General features: G+C 39.5%; 1 protein-coding gene and 1 non-coding gene across 10 annotated transcripts in view; one reads left to right on the top strand and one right to left on the bottom strand.

Moving 5' to 3' along the window:
• wu:fj29h11 (uncharacterized) overlaps positions 1-18,920 on the top strand; it is an 82,621-nt gene that overhangs the window by 55,396 nt on the left and 8,305 nt on the right. For all 9 annotated transcript variants that reach the window (XM_061809763.1, XM_061809762.1, XM_061809760.1 and 6 more), the window contains 10 exons: positions 4,555-4,736; positions 5,669-5,852; positions 8,715-8,857; positions 11,467-11,648; positions 13,919-14,178; positions 15,791-16,016; positions 16,100-16,277; positions 18,121-18,247; positions 18,330-18,416; positions 18,712-18,897. In XM_061809763.1, coding sequence (XP_061665747.1) covers positions 4,555-4,736; positions 5,669-5,852; positions 8,715-8,857; positions 11,467-11,648; positions 13,919-14,178; positions 15,791-16,016; positions 16,100-16,277; positions 18,121-18,247; positions 18,330-18,416; positions 18,712-18,897 — 1,755 coding nt within the window. The remainder of the gene's footprint in view (positions 1-4,554; positions 4,737-5,668; positions 5,853-8,714; positions 8,858-11,466; positions 11,649-13,918; positions 14,179-15,790; positions 16,017-16,099; positions 16,278-18,120; positions 18,248-18,329; positions 18,417-18,711; positions 18,898-18,920) is intronic.
• On the bottom strand, positions 17,888-17,960 carry trnan-guu (transfer RNA asparagine (anticodon GUU)). The gene has a single exon. It is a non-coding gene; the product is annotated as a tRNA-Asn (tRNA).

Genomic DNA, 18,920 nt, shown 5'->3' with positions numbered 1-18,920 from the left:
AATAACTTGTATTTGTTGGTCCCACTTGGTAGCAAGGGTGAGGGGAAAACATAGCTGCAAATATTCCTATACTATACTGTATTTGTGTGTTTTCCTTATTCATTATTTAGCAGGCTACTTTCAGATTCCTAAAGAAAATAAATCTCATTTGGTCAAAATACATTCCTGTTGCCACAGTTTCATCCAGTGTCTCAAAAATATTGTGGGTTCTTCTTTACCCACATGTCTCCCCACTGTTATTTTTTTAATGGAAATATGTTTTGAATTTTTTTCATAACCCTTTTAACAAACATACAGTACGAAGCAACCAACATTAATGGTAATAACAGTATAGCTTGTAGAGGTAATAACTCAATCCTCCCAGAGAAATAATCACATTCCCACCCAATCCTAAGTGAGTTAAAAAAAAAAAAAGAGAGAAAAAATCCTGCTCCCTCCCATTGCAAAACAAGATTTCCTATTTCCTCCCATTCCCGAATGGGTGTTTGATAAAATCCTGCTCCCTCTGTCTGACTCCTGTGGAAGAATAAAGTCAAATATGCCATAATTGCATCATGACTTCCACTACTGACCATTCACGGTGACTTCACTGCCACTCCTGCCCAATCATGTAATTAATAGTGACATTTACTACCTCACCACAGGATTCTCGTGGGACCCGTGGGAATCCCAAAAAATGTCAGCCTTTACTTTATATATACAGTAAAAAACCTAAATTGCTTTAAAAATTCTCTCTTGTGTTCTATAGTCTTTTGGTGTCGTATTTTAAGATCATTTCCATTTGTGTTGCTGCACAAAATGATAATTCACTGCTGAAATATGATGTGTATCGATTATTAGGTAACCATACTATAAAGTACATATTTAGAGATATCCGAAATTTAGCCGACATATACACGAGGGGTGAAGAGGTAACCCAGAGTATAGTAATACAATATTATGTCGTGCTCATTTCAGTATTAAAACACATACACTATTTTTGGGGGTGGGGACACTGAAACGGATTAATAGTTTAATTATTTATTTCATTGGACAAAGATGATTGAGATTGTTTTGAGTGACAAACATGGCCATGCAAGAATTTAAACTTGCATCTCAAGGCACCACTAAGACATCAAATCAAAATATAGCTTTCATTTGCAGACGCATCTGATGCACAATTTAGAAAATAGCATTAATTTTCCAGTTACAACAAAACCTTCCACTTCTTTCGTGACAAACATGGCCATGCAAGAATTTAAACTTGCATCTCAAGGTACCACTAAGACATCAAATCAAAATTTAGCTTTCATTTGCAGACGCATCTGATGCACAATTTAGAAAATAGCATTATTTTTCCAGTGTTACAACAAAACCTTCCACTTCTTTCCCTCGATGAGCTTGTTTCATTTTGGCAGTCCTAAAAATATGTAAATTGCTCATCCAATTATCTTGTAATCAGTTTGGTTGGGGGGGTGAGACCTGCAGACTTGTGAATTCCTTTTGCTGCTGACATCATGTATTACATAACTGAAGATTATCGATCCTGTTCAGCCCGTTACGTCTAGTGGGTTTCTTAGATGAGTTTGTATATTGGGGATTATCCTTTCCTTGACCAAGCTTTTGCCTCTACATCACTTTGGTCAAGGTTGTCTTTTTTTCAGGAAGTTTTAGGCTTGTCCATGTAATTTTTTTCAAACCGGCCTTTATATTCTTATCAGTTAATGATTAGCAGCTATTGATGTAGCTCCGTACCTTTGTTTATTAAGTCAACGGTTAAGTGGTGTCACTCATGCCCTCTGGAGATTGTTGCAGATGTCATTAGAAGTTGTTGTAGGCTTTTACTTTTCAGGTCTCACAATATTGTCAACAACTACAACTATTTTCCTTGATCAATCACTTCAGTCCCTGGTACTGAGTACGCCATTGTTTCGCTCTCATATGGGGCATTGAAAATTGTTGTATTAGGTTTGGCCAATGTTTGTGGAATAGCTGTGATTGATTTTCCTCCTTTCTCTGAGCTTCACAATTCCTTATTTTCTCTCTGATTTTCAAGTTGTTCACAACTCTAATAATGTACTCTTCACAGGCAAAACTCAAATCTGAACCTGAGTGTCGGAATTCAGTATAACTAACACATTGGTCAGTCACATGTTCTAACTTGGATTTTTATTCTAAGTTCTGCATCAGACCCAGATGACTGATCTGTAAATGAAAGATGATACAAAACAAGAACAGAGATATAAGGCTGCAGTGTATATGCATTGGGTATAAATGCTTATGCTTTGCAAAAAAAGCTAAACCTGTCATCCAGAATATTGCTGTCTTTGATTTGAAGCTTGTGTTTTCAATTTAGCTAAAAGATTCATGTTGGCACGAAAATAGATTGGAGAATTTATTGGTCATCATCATCACACTTGCAGGAGGAAGTGAGTGTTTGACAGAGTTCCACTTTTTCAAATCACTTACATCACACTGCAAATTGACAGAGTAAAAAATACCACCTGGTTTGTGTGTCATCAGACCTAAAAACAGCATAGACATTTTAGGTTTAAAAAGGCGAGCATAAAAGTTGACTTAGATGAACTCTCTTCCATTTTTCCATTTTTATGTCATGTATTTCTTATGAATTACTGACTTGGAGGCGTTAGATTTTCTCCTCTAAATAAGTACTACAGCAGTAAAGGTGCACATTTTTTATAAGAGCAATTGATTGCCATACTCTGGTTTAAGATGTGTTTCATTGTTAGTGTTTTCTTCCATATACAGTATAAACTCAACACTGTAGGAGATGACAACACACATGGAATGATATGGATGAAGTTTTGTTTCCAGGTCAGCAAGTGTAGTGTGTTGCAGTACTCACTGTGGATGTTGAACTCTTGTGCTTTGAGGCAAAGTCATTTGTTCAACATTGTGTGTGATAGGAATGAGACCACGGGATGAGTCACCATTTGAACTCTCTTAAAATATTCAGCATGACAGAAGTGCCAGTCTTGGAATATAGGCCACTGATGGGCCTTCTCTAAATGTGTGTGTGTGTGGGGGGGGGGGGGGGGGTCTTTTTTGGATGCACAGTTAGAGATATTTAATATTTTCACCTTTATTTAGTTTTCATTTACATTTTTGTGTTTAGTGTCATGCACATGCATGGTTTTATCCATCCATCCATCTTCTTCTGGGAACCATGGGTTGGGTGGATGTGGTAGGAAAAATCAGGGAAGGCAGGGAACACGGCCCCCTTAGACTCAGTGCCCCCACAGGTACATGGTCGATGTTCTACCAGAAGTAGACATTGAAACTCCATCTTTATTCTGTTCTAAAAAAGTAAGGTAGAACAAAACCTAACTTGTGTAATTTTGCTTGAATGAATCACTTTAAAAACAACAACAATAATAAATGGTGATAAACTGTTATTTCTAAATAGGCAGTTTCAAAGTCCTCTGCTTGCTTCAGCCAATGCCATTTACCAAAAGTGACAAAAAACATACAACGGCCCATGTTAGTGATGAACATTTTACACACACAGAGTACGTTCAAAAATATATTTTACACTTTATGATGGGAAATTACCTCATCAAACATTGGAATACAGTGACTTTTTTAATCCCTCCATTGCCCCACACTGTTCCCACACCCTGGCAGGCTTCCTCAGGTCGACAGATCAGTCTTTGCTTTCCCCCCACCCCCAACCCTCCCAACCCTCCACCCAAAAAAAAGAATCTAAATACTCGGATGGGACTTGCACTTTCTCAGTTGCTTTCCCAAAATTGTCGAATCGTTTGCCTCTGGACCTTTGACGGGTCAATTCAACTCCTTTTAAATACTCTCTTAAACCAGTTTATTTTCTGGCTTTTCCCTCAGTTTGGAATGTTGAATTTAGTTTTTATTTAGAATTGGTTTATTCTGATATTTTTCCAACTATTTTTTAAATTGGTGCTATTACCTTTGTATTACTTTGATTTTATATCCCTGGTATTTTGACCATTTACTGGTATTATTCCTTTGTGTTTTTATCCTGTTTATATTATGCTGTTAAGCATGTTGGTCAACTATAATGTTCTTAAAGCGTTCTGTAATTACCGTTGGATTTGATTTGATCGGATATGATCTACCCCCATCCCGGTTTTTACACAAACACAGCATAAACAGTGATGCTGAATATTATAATGGACCATTAAAAAAAGTCACCAGAATAAAAAGTTGTTTTTCCATTCCATTAGCCATGTTTTTTTGCGTCATTTTAATGTTACATTTCTACATAATGTTGCCTTAAGTTCCATACTGACCTATCTCCAATTATCTGTGTGACTACAACGGCAGTAACAGTGTAACGCAGCACTGTTGCAGGACACATTGTGGAATAATTGTTCAAGATTTCCAGTACATGAATAATCGACCATGCAGTCAAATTTGCCTCGAACAATCCACCAGAAGGCTGTGCATGGCAAGATTCAGTATTATCTAAATAAGTATGCAATTTTAAAAATATTTTTAATCTTGTGGAGTGCCTATCCTTCAATGTTTGGATAATTAAGCACTTGAACAATCTTGTTCTTTTTTTTCCACCCACAGGACATTTGTCCTTATTGTATGAGGATGTAAACGTTGTTCACCCATCTCTGCTGAGCTGTGTGGAACCTTTAGAAAATCAGCAGGTGCGGGAGCTGCTGAGAAGACTGGGAGTTCATCAACTTGAGCCACAAGAGCTGCTGGAGCAGCATATTTACCCTGTGTTAAAAAATGAGAAATGGAAGGTACATATATTATACGCTGAATCAACTGCAGCTTTGAGTTGTGACAAAAGCACATGATGATTTTCTGTTTGGAATAGATACAGTGGTACCTCTTGTTATGAAAGTCTCTAGTCATGAAAAATTCAGGTTATGAAACGCCTCCTCGGGAAAAATATTGTTTCCAGTTACGAAGGAAAATTCAGGATACAAAAGGGAAAAAATTGGCACTGGATATGCAGCCCCCAAATTCCACCGAACGTAAACATCCTGTATCTTGGTTTGTGTGGCAAGATAGAGCTGCTCTCCCATTGGTTATTGCTGTAGCATCTTCTTGGCATCCCATTTGCAAGGAGGGATGTCAATCTTTACCCATGAGGCTTTTTGTTCCCCTTGGACACTCGACTGTCACCGAATCACGCTACCGCTGTCACATGCTAGCACACATTGATGAATTACAACTTTTCTGGAGTTTTTTGTTTGATTTTTTTCAAGTTTATTCATCGTCATTTGCCATGGACCCCAAGAAACCTCAGTTCAATTAAGTGGTGTGCGTGCGTACAGTCGTACATATGGTTTCTTTCAGCTGGCAAACGTTTGCCTCCTCCTCAGTCTCCCATGATGCCTTTTGCTTGTCACTCACCCTTCTTTTCGTATTGTCGCCCAATGCCAAATTTAAATGAGCGTAGTTTTTATAATTCTTTACATGATGTAAATTGTATGCTTAGTTTTGGCGAGGTGGGGGGTGGTCATGAGTCTTGGAACCAATTAGGCTATTTATATGTAAAAAGCGCTTCTACTTACAAAAAAATCATGGTATGAAACGACTTTGGGAACGGATTAATTTCGTAAATAGAGGTACCTCTGTATGTCTGTTTTGTTTTTTTTTTTCAACCAAGCCTATATTATATCAGTCTCTCGTCTTTTTCCTTGAATGGCACTTCTTTTCCCCCTAGTCAAAGCCAGAGGCAGTGGTCGTGAGTTACCTCGTTTTTATAAAGCAGCACTGCACCTCAACCCAGGAGTATGCAGACCTTAACGTACCAGTCCTCACCAACAGGGGTCTGCTGTGTCCAGGGCAGAGCAGGGTTCACTTCTCTGAACCATATGGCAACATGGACCTAACAAAGACATTGCCTGGTACACTCTCAGACTCACTCTGCATATAGCTTTATTGCAAGATGATTCTAATTTTAGAATAACTATAGTGGTACCTCTGAGGTCAAACCAGTGCATTCCAGGACATTCGTCATTTCAGAGAATCTCTCATTGAAATAATGGAAACTGAATTATTCGTTTCCAAGCTCAACATGTCTCCAAGACTTTATTACGTCGAGAGCAAATGTTCTAAGACTTGCAAGTTAATGTAAAAAAATAAAGACCATAACACTTTTGAGTCTTAAATGAAACATGCTTTTATCCCTACACAATTTAAAACATTTTTTTTTAAATTAATGACACTTCTGTGACAAGTATCAAGAATTGCAAGTTGCTTTTCACACCCTATTGTTACACTCTTTAGGGCAGTGGTCCCTGTAAAGCCATGATTAAATACATTAGTCACCATTAGACTGACTGTAGTTGATGAGTCGTGGGAGCTCTGCTCTTGTTTCTCTTCAGTGAGCTGGTTCCACCTTGGGGGTTGTGAAGTTTTGCTGGCTTCACTGCCTCATTATTTGCATTGTGTCACCTTTGTGACTGTTTTACACATGGCAGGTTTTGGTGCATGCAAGTTTACTAGCAATAAATCTGTACCTTAAGGTGCCACTGACACAAAAAATGCATTTTAAAATAGGTATTGTTATCAAAACTCCAAATAAAATGAATCACTTTGATGATAGTACCAAAAAGTGAGCTGGAAGCATTTTATAAAAGCTCAAAGTTGCGTAAGTCTGACTCGACACAATGTGCATTGCAGTGACGGACATATTTGTCTGTTATGTCATGTTCAGACATCACACTGAAGCCCTGGCATTGAAAACTTGCTGTGTCGAATGCAATGGTAGATGAACGAGAGCAATTTTGGGATTTTTCTGACCCCTCTTCTGAGGCTGAAGCTCTTTTTGTGGAAGAAAACATGTCAGAAGCGAGTGACGCGATCAGGCCCATTTTACAATATCGTTTCGAGCCATATTTAGACGATATGCGGATCACTTTTCCACTAACAGACTATGGTGACTCTATGTTGTTCGGCTAGTTAGCTCGTGTAACACGCTACTAAACTATCTTTGTACTTCTATTTTGTGTTAGTGTTTTTTTATGTTGTATTGTATCGTGTGTGATTAAATTGTCTTGAATGCAATCCAACTGCTTTGTTATATTTTGCTGGTTTGACCAAAGGGCTTTATTCTAAATTCACACGTAACATATTCTAGAAACTGTGAGACAAATTAGTCCCCCCCTATTATTTTTTTTTTACTAGATCTATACACACCTACCACGGTACGGTGTCTCAGCTGGAAAGCATTGGCCTCGCAGTTCTGAGGTCCTGTGTTCGATCCCGCACCCGCCTGTGTGGAGTTTGCATGTTCTCCGGGTGCCTGCGTGGGTTTTTCCGGGCACTCCGGTTTCCTCCCACATCCCAAAACATGCAACATTAATTGGACACTCTAAATTGCCACTAGGTGTGATTGGGAGTGCGGCTTATTGTCTATGTGCCCTGCGATTGGCTGGCAACCAGTTCAGGGTGTACCCTGCCTCCTGCCTGTTGACAGATGGGATAGGCTCCAGCACTCCCCGCAACCCTTGTGAGGATAAGCGACTAAGAAAATAGATGGATGGATATACACACCTACCTGTCATTTGGAACCCACAAAGCTCTTGTCTTTTGCACCTGTGCAATCCATTTTTCGCAATGAATCATGTCTTTTGGAAATGTGTGAAGAGTGAATCCATCTTCCTGAGTATTCAAGCAAAATCAGCAGCACAAAGAGATGGCATTTTGGCAAAAATGCAGAACAACACCGCTAATTTGTCTCCTTTACAAGAGGTAAATACACTCGATTCTGCAGCTCAAGTTGTCTGCAAACATAACTTCCAGGTTCTAATTCAACCCCACACAGTGCACAGATTTTTCATGGTGGGAGAGTAAAAAAAAATAAAAAATCAATATACGGTAACATTCTGACGTGCTCTGACCAACCGGATAATGCCATTGTGGCTGATTTTTTTTTTGGTTAACAACATACTAAATTTCATGTTTTTGGTGTCAATGGCGCTTTAAATAGATGGGTAATAATGTAATTGTGGATGCTTTTTTCAGATATCTCATTACTTGGCCTGGTCCCCTTTTTCAAAGAAGCTCCATCCATCCATTTTCTGTACCTCTTATCCTCACAAAGGTCACAAGCGTGCTGGAGCCTATCCTAGCTAACTCTGGGCGAAATACAGGGTACATCCTGACCTGGTCACCAGCCATTCGCAGTGCACATATAAAGAAATAACCATTCGCACTCACATTCACACCTACGAGTAATTTAGAGTCTTCAATCAACCTACCACACATGTTTTTGTCATTTGGGAGTAAATCAGAGTACCCACCCACATGGGAAACCCATATATAGGTGGGTTTGGACCCCGGTCCTCAGAGCTCTTTGAGTCAGATGTGCTAACCAATTGGTAGGTGTGCTAACCAGTTGTCCACCGTGCTGCCTATAACGAAACTCTACAAATGTGTTTTTATACTCATCTATTCTAGAATTTGGGCTCAGATTTTCTTGTTTCGCATGACCCATATGAGTATTTTGACAGAGGCACAGGCATAATGCAGCTGGTATTGAAAATAACGATCTAAAAATCTGATGATAGAAAAAATAATGTTTGTTCAGTCTCTCTGTGCAGCCCATCACCCATGGGCTTGCAGTCCATTCTGCAGCCTGGTACACAGCTGCTAGGGACTTCTGCTTCAGAGTATTAAAATGTTGTGCTTCTACGTACTATATTTTGATGTTGCGATTCTCCACTATTTTTCTTTTACTATCTTCCTTGCCACCCATTAACCAGGCTATGACTGGGTTCTGCTGAGTCCCAAATACCTGCAGGCAGACAATGATATGGCAGGATGGAGACAACTTTTCACCAGACTGGGAGTCAGAGATGGTCTCATCATCCGAAAAGAGCGGCAGACTCTCACACCCGAACAACTGGTGAGAACAGCATCACTCAACTTTCACCTCTTTCTTTTTGTTACTACTCTCAAATAATGTTCTAAATCTGCAACTATGCTGATTGTAACTCAGTATAAAGGCAGTCTGTCTGCCTTACAGTTATGGGCCATTGCATCACCTGTTTTGTTTGCATGCCCTTTAGAGTATTTGTGTGGACCCCTTTTTTTTTTTACAAGTGGAGTTGGTGTGGATAAATATCAATCTTGCATTTCATCCCATTGTGTTTCCTCACAGTACAGTACTGATACACCTGTATCCACTATTGATATAGATGTTTTCCAGTGTTCTTGGTGGACTTGCACATGAATTGGAACACACACAGCTTTATATTAACGACAAAACAATTTCATTTTTATACACTTATTTACTTTATTTTATCATGCCTTTTACTTTCTTCAGTTACATAAATGTTATGCGTCCTAGATGGACTTCTTCCAATATATTGATTATTACAAATCACATAATTGTTTTATCGCCTGACAAAAAAAAATATTGGTATAGTAGCATATTGTATCTCCCAATGGTTTTGTGAGTTTTACCACGTCAATGGGGCTTCCTCCCATATTCCAACAATATGCTATTTGGGTTATTAAGTAGGTGGCACGGTGAATCAGCTGGTAAAACGTTGGCCTTACAGTTCTGAAGACCTGGGTTCGATCCCGGACCTCCCTGTGTGAAGTTTGCATGTTCTCCCCGTGCCTACGTGGGTTTTCTCCAGGTTCTCTGTTTTCATCCCACATCCCACATCCCAAAAACATGCAACATTAATTGGATACTCTAAATTTCCCCTAGGTGTGATTGTGAGTGTGGCTTTTTGTCTTGTTGTGCCCTGTGATTGGCTGACAACCAGTTCAGGGTGTACCCTGGCTCCTGCCCCTTGACAGCTGAGATAGGCTCTAGCACTCTCCGCAACCCTTGTGAGGATAAGCGGCAAAGAAAATGGATGGACGGATGGATGGATGGATGGATGGATGGATGGATGGATGGATGGATGGATGGATGGATGGGTTGGTTATTAAATATTCCATGCTTGAATGACTGGCAACCAGGCCAGGGTGTAACCCGCCTCTTAGCCAGAAGTCAGCTGGAATAGGTTCCGGCTCAGAATCAGCACACGAGGAATTTGTCTTGGGCAGTCGGTGTCGCCCTGGTACGAAGTCATGTTGAGTACTAAGAAAAACAAACTAACTAACAAGAACAAAGAACAATAGACATTCAATTAATAGAACTATTCCTTATAAGAATCACAGTTGTGCAAGATGCAGAGTCTTCTTGCATTTAGAGCAGTAAGCGTGCGTCATACCCCCACATTATATTGAGATTATACAGAGTGCCCTTACTCATTCACAGTTTACCGTTATAGTCCAGTGCAATGACAATTGTGCAAAGGGAGCACTTTAAAATGATAAATCATGCAATAATCTACAGTATCGATTACTAATACTCATACTGATTGGATCAGCAGGATGTGAGGGTGTGTCCCAACAACGGCGCAAGGCAGAAACTAGTTTGTTCGCTGATCAAGAATTTAATGACTTAAATACAAGACGGTAAAAAATGCTAGAATGCTTGCTAGTTTTGATTTGCATTGATCGGTAGCACCTACCCGACGGAAGGAGCTGGTGGCCAGGATGTGGAGGGTCTGAAAGGATCATCTCCGCTCTGGTCCTAGTTCACGTTGCGTGCAAGTCCTCGATAGTGGTTGGCATGGTGCCAACAAGCTGTTCAGTGGTTTTGATAGTTGTAGTCTGAGTTTGTCTTTTTTGTGGTGGCTCCAAACCAGACTGTGATGGAGGTACACACCACTGATTTGATGACCGCTGTGTAGAACTGTCTTGTGACAGGCCGTGCTTCCTCAGAAGCTGCAAGAATTACATCTTTTGCTGATCTTTTTTGAGGATGGAGTTGATGTTTGTCTCCCACTTCAGGTTCTGTGAAACTGTAATTCCCAAGAATTTTAAGGCCTCGACAGTTAACACAAGACAGTTGGACAGCATAAGGGGCAGCTGTGGTGAAGGATTCCTCCTGAACTCCACAGTCATTTCTTCAGTCTTTAGAGTGTTTAATGCCAGGTTGTGTTGGCCACACCAAAGCTCCAGTTTGCCACTTCCAGTCGATGCGCACACTCGTCGCAGTCTTGGATGAGGCCCATGACTGGATAGCCAGTTGCCTTGAGTTGCAGTCGTTTGTGTAGATCACCTACGACCCTAATGGGAAAAGCAGTATAGAAAAAAAGATGGATTGAAGTTACTCTGTTAACCACCCACAGTGTTGATGAGAGTTTTTCTTAGCTCACAGTGGGCTGATTTTAAAAATCAGTGTAGCGGTAGGGTCACACAAAAACTCCTGAGATCTCTAGCTGTTTTGAGGAGGGTGAGCATGAAGAACGGTTGACAAGTAGGATATCTCAGCAGGTTGTAATTCCAGATGCCTGTTTTAGCTTGTGCCACAGCCATACCTCATTGTTTTATGGATTTATTTTGTTGCTTTATGGATTAAGTACACGGCACATGGGATATTATAAATAAACAAAATAGTTCAATGTGACTTCTTATGATACATTTTCATTTTATTCTTTACACCTATAGAGCTCCAGTCCATGGTCAATAGAAAGCACAATGTGGCGCCAAACTCCTGGGGAGGACTATGTGCTCGACGACTACCCATGCGAGGAATTTCATGCCCTGGCCACTGCCCAGCTGTCTGCTCCCTGCCTCCTGGCCCAGAGAAAAGCTTTGCTAAATCTGCTGGCAACCAACTGGAACACAGGGTAACCCATGTTTGTCCTCCTGTGTCACATCTTGTCAAATGAATATTGTCCCATGAGAAACACATGCATTCACTTGACTGTTTTAAAGAGGTAATCCCTCACAATACTGTAGAGTTTGAGACTAAACAAGATAATGGCTCCAATAGGTAGTGTAAACCTGTCAGACGTGGGCATTTGGGGATTACTGATACAATCACAAAGAATTGTTCAGGCTCTTTTCGTCTGGTCCAAAATATATACAGTTACAGTAGCTTGCAGTTTGTGTAAATGTGGGCCTTAGCTTCGGCAGTATTGTACTCTAAAGTTTGCACTTTGTTGTGGCACTCCAATTTGACATGACCCTCAGTTTCCTCTTGAATGAGATGACTTCCATTATGGTGGCCAACGCCACATGCTGAGAAGTGTTCTCTTCTATTGTCATTAGGTTATCTCATTGTGATGTATTTAATCATGTTTGGTCTTCATTATTTGATATCTCATGTCTATTAAAATGACAGCCGCAGGCCAAATAGAGCCGCCCAGCCAATACAGTTGTGCCTAGCAATAGTTTTTCAAGATATGAGCTGTCATCTGGCCATGTTTTTTTGCTTTGTCTTACAAGCGCAAACTTGAAATGCGAACACTGCTTAGTTTTAGTGGCAGTCAGCTCAATTTACATCTCTTCACAGTAGTTAATTTAATTAAATTAAAAAAAGGCCTCAAGAGTCCCTGAATGCCACTCCCAGATAAAGTTTACTTTCAAACTAAACATGAAAGAAAGTGCGTTACATGTAGGGTGATGCCAACTACTGGAGACAAATTCTTTGTGTGTTGTTTACATATATGGCCAATTAAGATGATTCTGAATTAAAACGACCATGCTATGTTGCCTTAAGAATGCCCTGTTATATTAATGCTAACATGAAAAGGAAAAATCCTGTTGATATGGTAATGGTTAGCATCGATTATTGAGATTTTACACCAATTTAATCAATGGAAATTTGAACAGAAATGGTGGGGGGAAAAAAACCTCAATATGTACAATATTACATTATCAAAATATTTTTTCTTCTTTAAGGAGAAGTTTTGCAAAAGCATTTCTTACTGTCTTAATTTTGAAGAGCAATTCTTTGCAGGTTAATGGCGCTGGGCAAATATGACAATGTAAGGGGGGAATTAAATGTAAGATTTAAATTTTAAAAGATTAAAGAGAGTAAAAGAAATGTCTTTTGTTTGGGTACACAATGCATTATACTCGTTATTAATCTCTCTGCATTTCCCCGATTTTCACCTATATGATTCAAAGTGTATCCACTTACAGATCACATGGTAGTATACTGGTCCTATGCCACAGTAACGTCACTGAGCAAAACATCTAATCACTCTGTTCTATATGTAATTAACGTCAGTGGTGGGAAAGTTTTTTTTCCACACAAACTAATTCAAAGTTCAGTTTACTCTTCCAAAAATGAACTAGTTGAGTTCATCATTCAATATTTTACCTACGTCCACCATTCCAAAAAATAAAGCATTGCGTTCATAGTTTTTTCTTTCACTCAATATGTTGCTGATGTGCTATTAACATCAAAATACTGATATTTCATTTCCCCCATGACGACACCTATTCAGTCCACTATACTAGCCAGCTACAGCTCTCACCATACACTCAAAAACATGAAGAAAGTTTTTGTTGCTTGGATAGTCTTTTTTATTTAAATAAGGAATGCAAACTAAAATGGGGCTTTTATCATTAATGTGTAAACAAATGTATACAACACGATATGACAGGAACCATGGTGATAGGACATTCCTAACCTTTAATAGGGAATGATGATTTGAGATCAGTGTTTTGTGTTCCGGTGTCATCACAGAACACATTAAACTCATATCGCAAGCCATCAATGTAGTGTTAAGTATTGCAAGATAGGAGATGACAAAGAAAATGAATGACTTGGACTTTACGGGGAAAGCAAAGTTTAACCCCTGAACTATGTTCTGTTCTTAGAAAACCTTGGGCCTCTCAGTATACATGCACTAACTTGCATTTACTACACTGGTCACTTGTACATGATCTTATTTTTCATTGAAGCATGAAGATTCCCTCTTGCTGTTGAATAATCTAGATGCATAATTCTGCCACTGTGGTGAGCAATGCGAAGCAACAACATCACAGAATCGTCATTTTTTCATGTGACCTGTCACATCACTTTGTAGATGTGGTTGTATTATATTATTGGATTTAATTGATACAGGGTTTTAAAATAGTATCTTATTTTCATCCATCATTCCAGACATCGTTACTCACAGTACCTCACTGCGGAGGTAATCGACAGAGATGCTCGGCCAATCAAAACTACAAAGTCTTCCTTCTACCACTTTCTGTGTCGTCTCAAATGGATGCCAGCCTTCCGCCCACAAGAAGGCGAAAAGACAGAGATTAAGTACCTTTGTCCAAACACAGTCTACCTGAACGCACCAGAAATCACCAACTTGCTTGGGACACATGTCTATTACGTGAACATGGATCCAAGCGAGTTCAGCCAAAGCCTTGGTAAGAGTCTGTGTTGAATCTGAATAACCGTTTATTTTAGCCAAATAAAATGGAAAAAAATGCTGCATACTGCATAGTCACTGATGGTGTGGGTAGTTCAGTCCCCACTCATTTGTGATTTGTGATTTGTGAAAGTGGCTGTGAGAGGTTGTTTGGCTTTATAGTTTGCCATAGTTTCGTATTACCGTATTTTCTGTACGATAAGTCGCTCCGGAGTTTAAGTTGCACCAGCAAAAAAAAATAGATAATAAAGACGGAAAAAACATAAAAGTTACACTGGAGTCAAAGTCGCATTTTTGAGGGGAGAATATTTGATTAGAACCCAACAGTAAGAACAGATATTTCATCTTGAAATGCAATTTAAAATAAAAATAAAGAACAGGCTGAATAAGTGTACGGTATTGCTAACATGCCATGACACATAACGAATTGAGAACGTGCCTGGTACGTTAACATAACATAACAGTTATTCAGACAACTACAGCATAAAGAACATGCTAAGAAGCTTACCAAACCATCAGTGTTATTCCAAATCGATAAATTAAATAAAATTTTCATCCTCGGTAGATGACGCGCAGCTTCCTCTTCTATGTCACATTCGTCAGACTCATCGTCAGCTGCAGTGACAAATAGCCTTTTCTAGCCTTTCCGAATCCCGACAGGGTGGTTTTGGTTGTCATTGAAGCCCATACTTTGCCGATCCATCCAAAGACTTCCCAGAAAGTGGCATGGTACATTCACCCTGTTGCCATGAAGCTGTGCGCTCCATCCATCATCCACTACTCCTACAGGTTACGCAAGACTGCCTTAAAGCTCCGATTCATGGAGAGGAGAGGCTAGAGTATTTTGGTTAGGCCTCCAGGGATAAAGGCAGGTGTGGTGTTGAAAACGTTTCATTTATTTTTTAACTGTGGCATGATATGGGCTTGCATGCTATCCATCACAAGCAGAGCTTTTCGTGCACTAAAGAAGCCATCCAGACACTTAGTGTTGCTGCATATTTCACTACTTTCATCTTGTAATCTGCAGAATATGATTTTCTCTTCAATGCCATTTTTGTTCAGTCCTTCTCAGTTGTTTTTATAAGTTACTGCTGATGTTGAAATAGATTTTCAGAGGTACAGAAGTAGCAGGTACAGAAACACAGGCCTAGAGTGCCGTCTTGCGGTTGTCAGTGTGAAAATAATGGATAAGCGGCTCAGAAAATGGATGAATGAATATAATAATGATTTAATAATTTCACACATAATAAATTGCTCTGGAGTATGCATCCCCAGGCGAAGTATGAAAAAAACTGCAACTTATTGTCCAAAAAATATGGTACGATTATTGTAAAATATATATAATATTGCTAGCCAAATTGAATGTCATGAAAATGAATGTAGTTATTCCTCTGTTTATGTTTAAGCCGTAGCCCTTACCTGTTGTCATGAATTGTTTTAAACATGAGCTCTGTCCCAATTTAAAGACTGTATCCTTTGAAGGTTATGTCCTTCAGAGGGTGCTATGCCTAAATTGGGACACAGATATACTGGTGTCTCTCATAACATTTTCACAGACAAGTACAAAACGTCGTGGATCATCATCCTAACACTTTTTATTTCAATTTTAGGAATACAATCAAACGTATCCGTGGATGCACTGATTGCCTATCTGAAGGAGTGGTGTGTCAAACCCACAGGAGAAAATGAGAATGTGTCAGAGGGGGCAAATTTCATATCCACAATTCAGCACATCCACAACATCTACACATATCTCCACACAAACTGTCCCCAGAACAGCCTAAAGGACCTCTTCCATCATAATCCAGCTGTATTCATACTACTGGAATACCGCAGGTATGTTACTGGCAGCATCAATATATTGATTGTTTGGATCCACCTATAAACACTAATCAAAATTTGGCTTTCCGCAAGCGAAGTAATGACTGGTGTTCAGGACGCTTCTACAACCTGAGGGACGTGTGCTGGCGTGACCCCACTCGTATGTTCCAGCGCTACAGATCACTGATATGTGGCCACGAGAGCCCGATTGAGGAGCCCAAAGTCCTGGCTCCTTTCTATAGCGAACTGGAAGGAATGAAAGACTTCTTTATCAGAGTACGCTACTCTATTCCTTTGAAATTTTAGATCACATGTTTGTCTAATGTCTAATTTCAGTGGTCCCGCTAAGTTTGACCACAATCCATTAGTGGAAATTGGATTTGATATTTTGAGTTTTAAAACTATATCTGTATTTTAAATGGATTCTATATTGATTAATTAATCACAGAGCCCAAATTGTCACCAATACAAACTTTTTGACTTTGGATGCAATCATTTGAGAGTTTAAAGTAGAGGTGTTGTTAACAACAAATCAATGATCAAATTAATTGATAAAGATGAAACTTGATTAGTTTTGAGATTTTAACTTAAAATTGGCCAACTCCTCTCAATTTCTGCCTATTAACAGTACCCTATTTTCTATAAGGCACACCTAAGAGCCTTTAATTTTCTCAAAAGCCGACAGTGCATCTTACATATGGATCAATGTTTAGCCGCAACAGGTCTCACAACTGCAGTAAGCAACTGCTGACTCCATTTTCCCCTGTAGAAGAAGTAGCGCGTGGTGCATGCTGGGATATATGACTGCACGAAGCATGCGGTTTCATTTCCATTTGTGTGTTTGTGTAAAGACCCCAAAATGTTTCCTATTAAGAGACACGCATACGACGCAGAGTTGAAACTTAAGGCAATCATTCACGGAGTAGAACACGGGAATTGATCAGCAGCGAGAGAATTTAACATTAACAAATCAATGGTGTGGAAGTGGAAACGTCCACCAGGCATTGTAATCGAATGCTCAAACTACCTCATCTGGCTCCTCTCAATTTGGAGGAGCAGCAGCTCTTATCACCTCATTTTTACTTGCCATACATTGATAATGAAAAATGATGGGATATGTCAGGTTCAGGTTTTCAAGCTGCTTGAGGCAAGGAAGTGGAGGATCCAAATGCAGGGAAGCAGGGAGACAAGACATTTCAAAAATAATTTATATACAAAATCAAAAATGGCAAACAAGTTACATGGAATAATCCAAACACTTACCTGGCAAAGTCCAAAAATCCATAATCAATGTAACAAAGAAACATGGAAACCAAAATACAGACTACGAATTGACATGGTGGGTTATGGAAATGGACTAGGACAAATTACATTTGATCAATGACAATGAACCGACAAGCACAGTAAGAAACCTAGGAACTAAATACAAACAAATTGATGAGACAACGAGGAACGATAGGACACATAGTAGAGAAAGGGTTAATGAGAACAGCTGGACAAAAAAAAACATGAGCACCCTAGCTAGGAACAATATGGGGCACAGAAAATATGAAACAAAATCAAACAATCCTAACCAAAACTCAGAGCGTGACAGGATATTTTTTTAAATTCCCTGGGATTGACTGGCGTCCATTCTAGGGTGTTCTCAGCATCTCGGCCAAAGTCAGCTGGAATGCTAATGAGGAAAAGATGGATAGAAAATAGGTTTATATATAGAATATTATTTAGTTCAACACTTTTCTTAAATGTCTTACTGATAAAAAGTTTCTTTCGGCTTGTCCCTTTAGGGGTCGCCACAGCGTGTCATCTCAGATGAATGTACATATATGTTTGGCACAATTTTTACGCCGGATGCCCTTCCTGACGCAACCCTTCTCAGGGAGTGGATGCCCCAGTAGGACACGAACCCACAACCCCTGGTTTAACAAACCAGTGCTCTAACCACTGAGCTACGGGGCTTCCTTTTTATTTATTTTTTTGTTATTTTTTTTGTTTTAACTGCATCAATAACACATTTATTAAATTAAAAAAACAATTGCTGTACCACTTCTCCCTATTGCATTAACCATGCACCTAATCTATCTAATCTATGACTGTATTCTTATCAATATTTTATTAGCTACTGAATGCAGATGGTAGCCCCAACATGAACCAATACGTATGTCTTTTGGAACTCATCGCTTCATCATCTCCCATCCCATCTGCTGAAGTCCTCCAGGACGTGTCAGTGCTCTACGCTACGCTTGGTAAGATAGAATTTGGTTCATAGTTGGCCTAATGTCGTATACTGTATTTTACTTGACAATAATTTGTCTGCTTGCCTGACAGCTGACAAGTGTAAAATTCAAGTGTCTGGCGAACATGAACCCATGACTCAGTCCATGCTTGATGTCAATTACTGCTCCACTTTGAAAGGTGAGTCAAGTCTTTTCAAATACGAGGTTTTCCTCAGTCACGCGCTCAGACCCAATGAAAAATATTTCTCAGCAATAGGTAATGTAGAAATGTGTAACAAAATGTCATCCGTTCCGATGTAATACAAAAATAAATGTTCTTTTTCTGCTTGGTGATAGTTTTGAAGGAGAACAGAGAAACAGTGAGGCCTTTGATTTCCAAATTGTTACTTCTTTAACAGGCATGATGCTCATCAGAGCAAAAATGAAACCTCGTGTTCGTTAACACTAGCTGAGCTCTTATTCCTTGCATTTAGGGATGGTGTCTGACAAGAAGGTCTTCCCCACCAAGGAAAACAGCTGGGTGAGCCTGGCACGTAAACCCATGATACCTGACAGTAAAGAGCTGGAGAAGGTTTTTAAACTTCGCAAAGAAGTCTGCCTCCTCAATTTGCCACCAGCAGAGAAGAAGTCTCCACCGAGGAAAAATACTGGCTTTTCTGGTACGCTGCTACATTTGGGAATG

The sequence above is a fragment of the Syngnathoides biaculeatus genome, chromosome 22 (genome assembly GCF_019802595.1).
Source record: "Syngnathoides biaculeatus isolate LvHL_M chromosome 22, ASM1980259v1, whole genome shotgun sequence".
NCBI lineage: Eukaryota > Metazoa > Chordata > Actinopteri > Syngnathiformes > Syngnathidae > Syngnathoides > Syngnathoides biaculeatus.
This window is presented reverse-complemented; position numbering and strand designations above follow the sequence as displayed.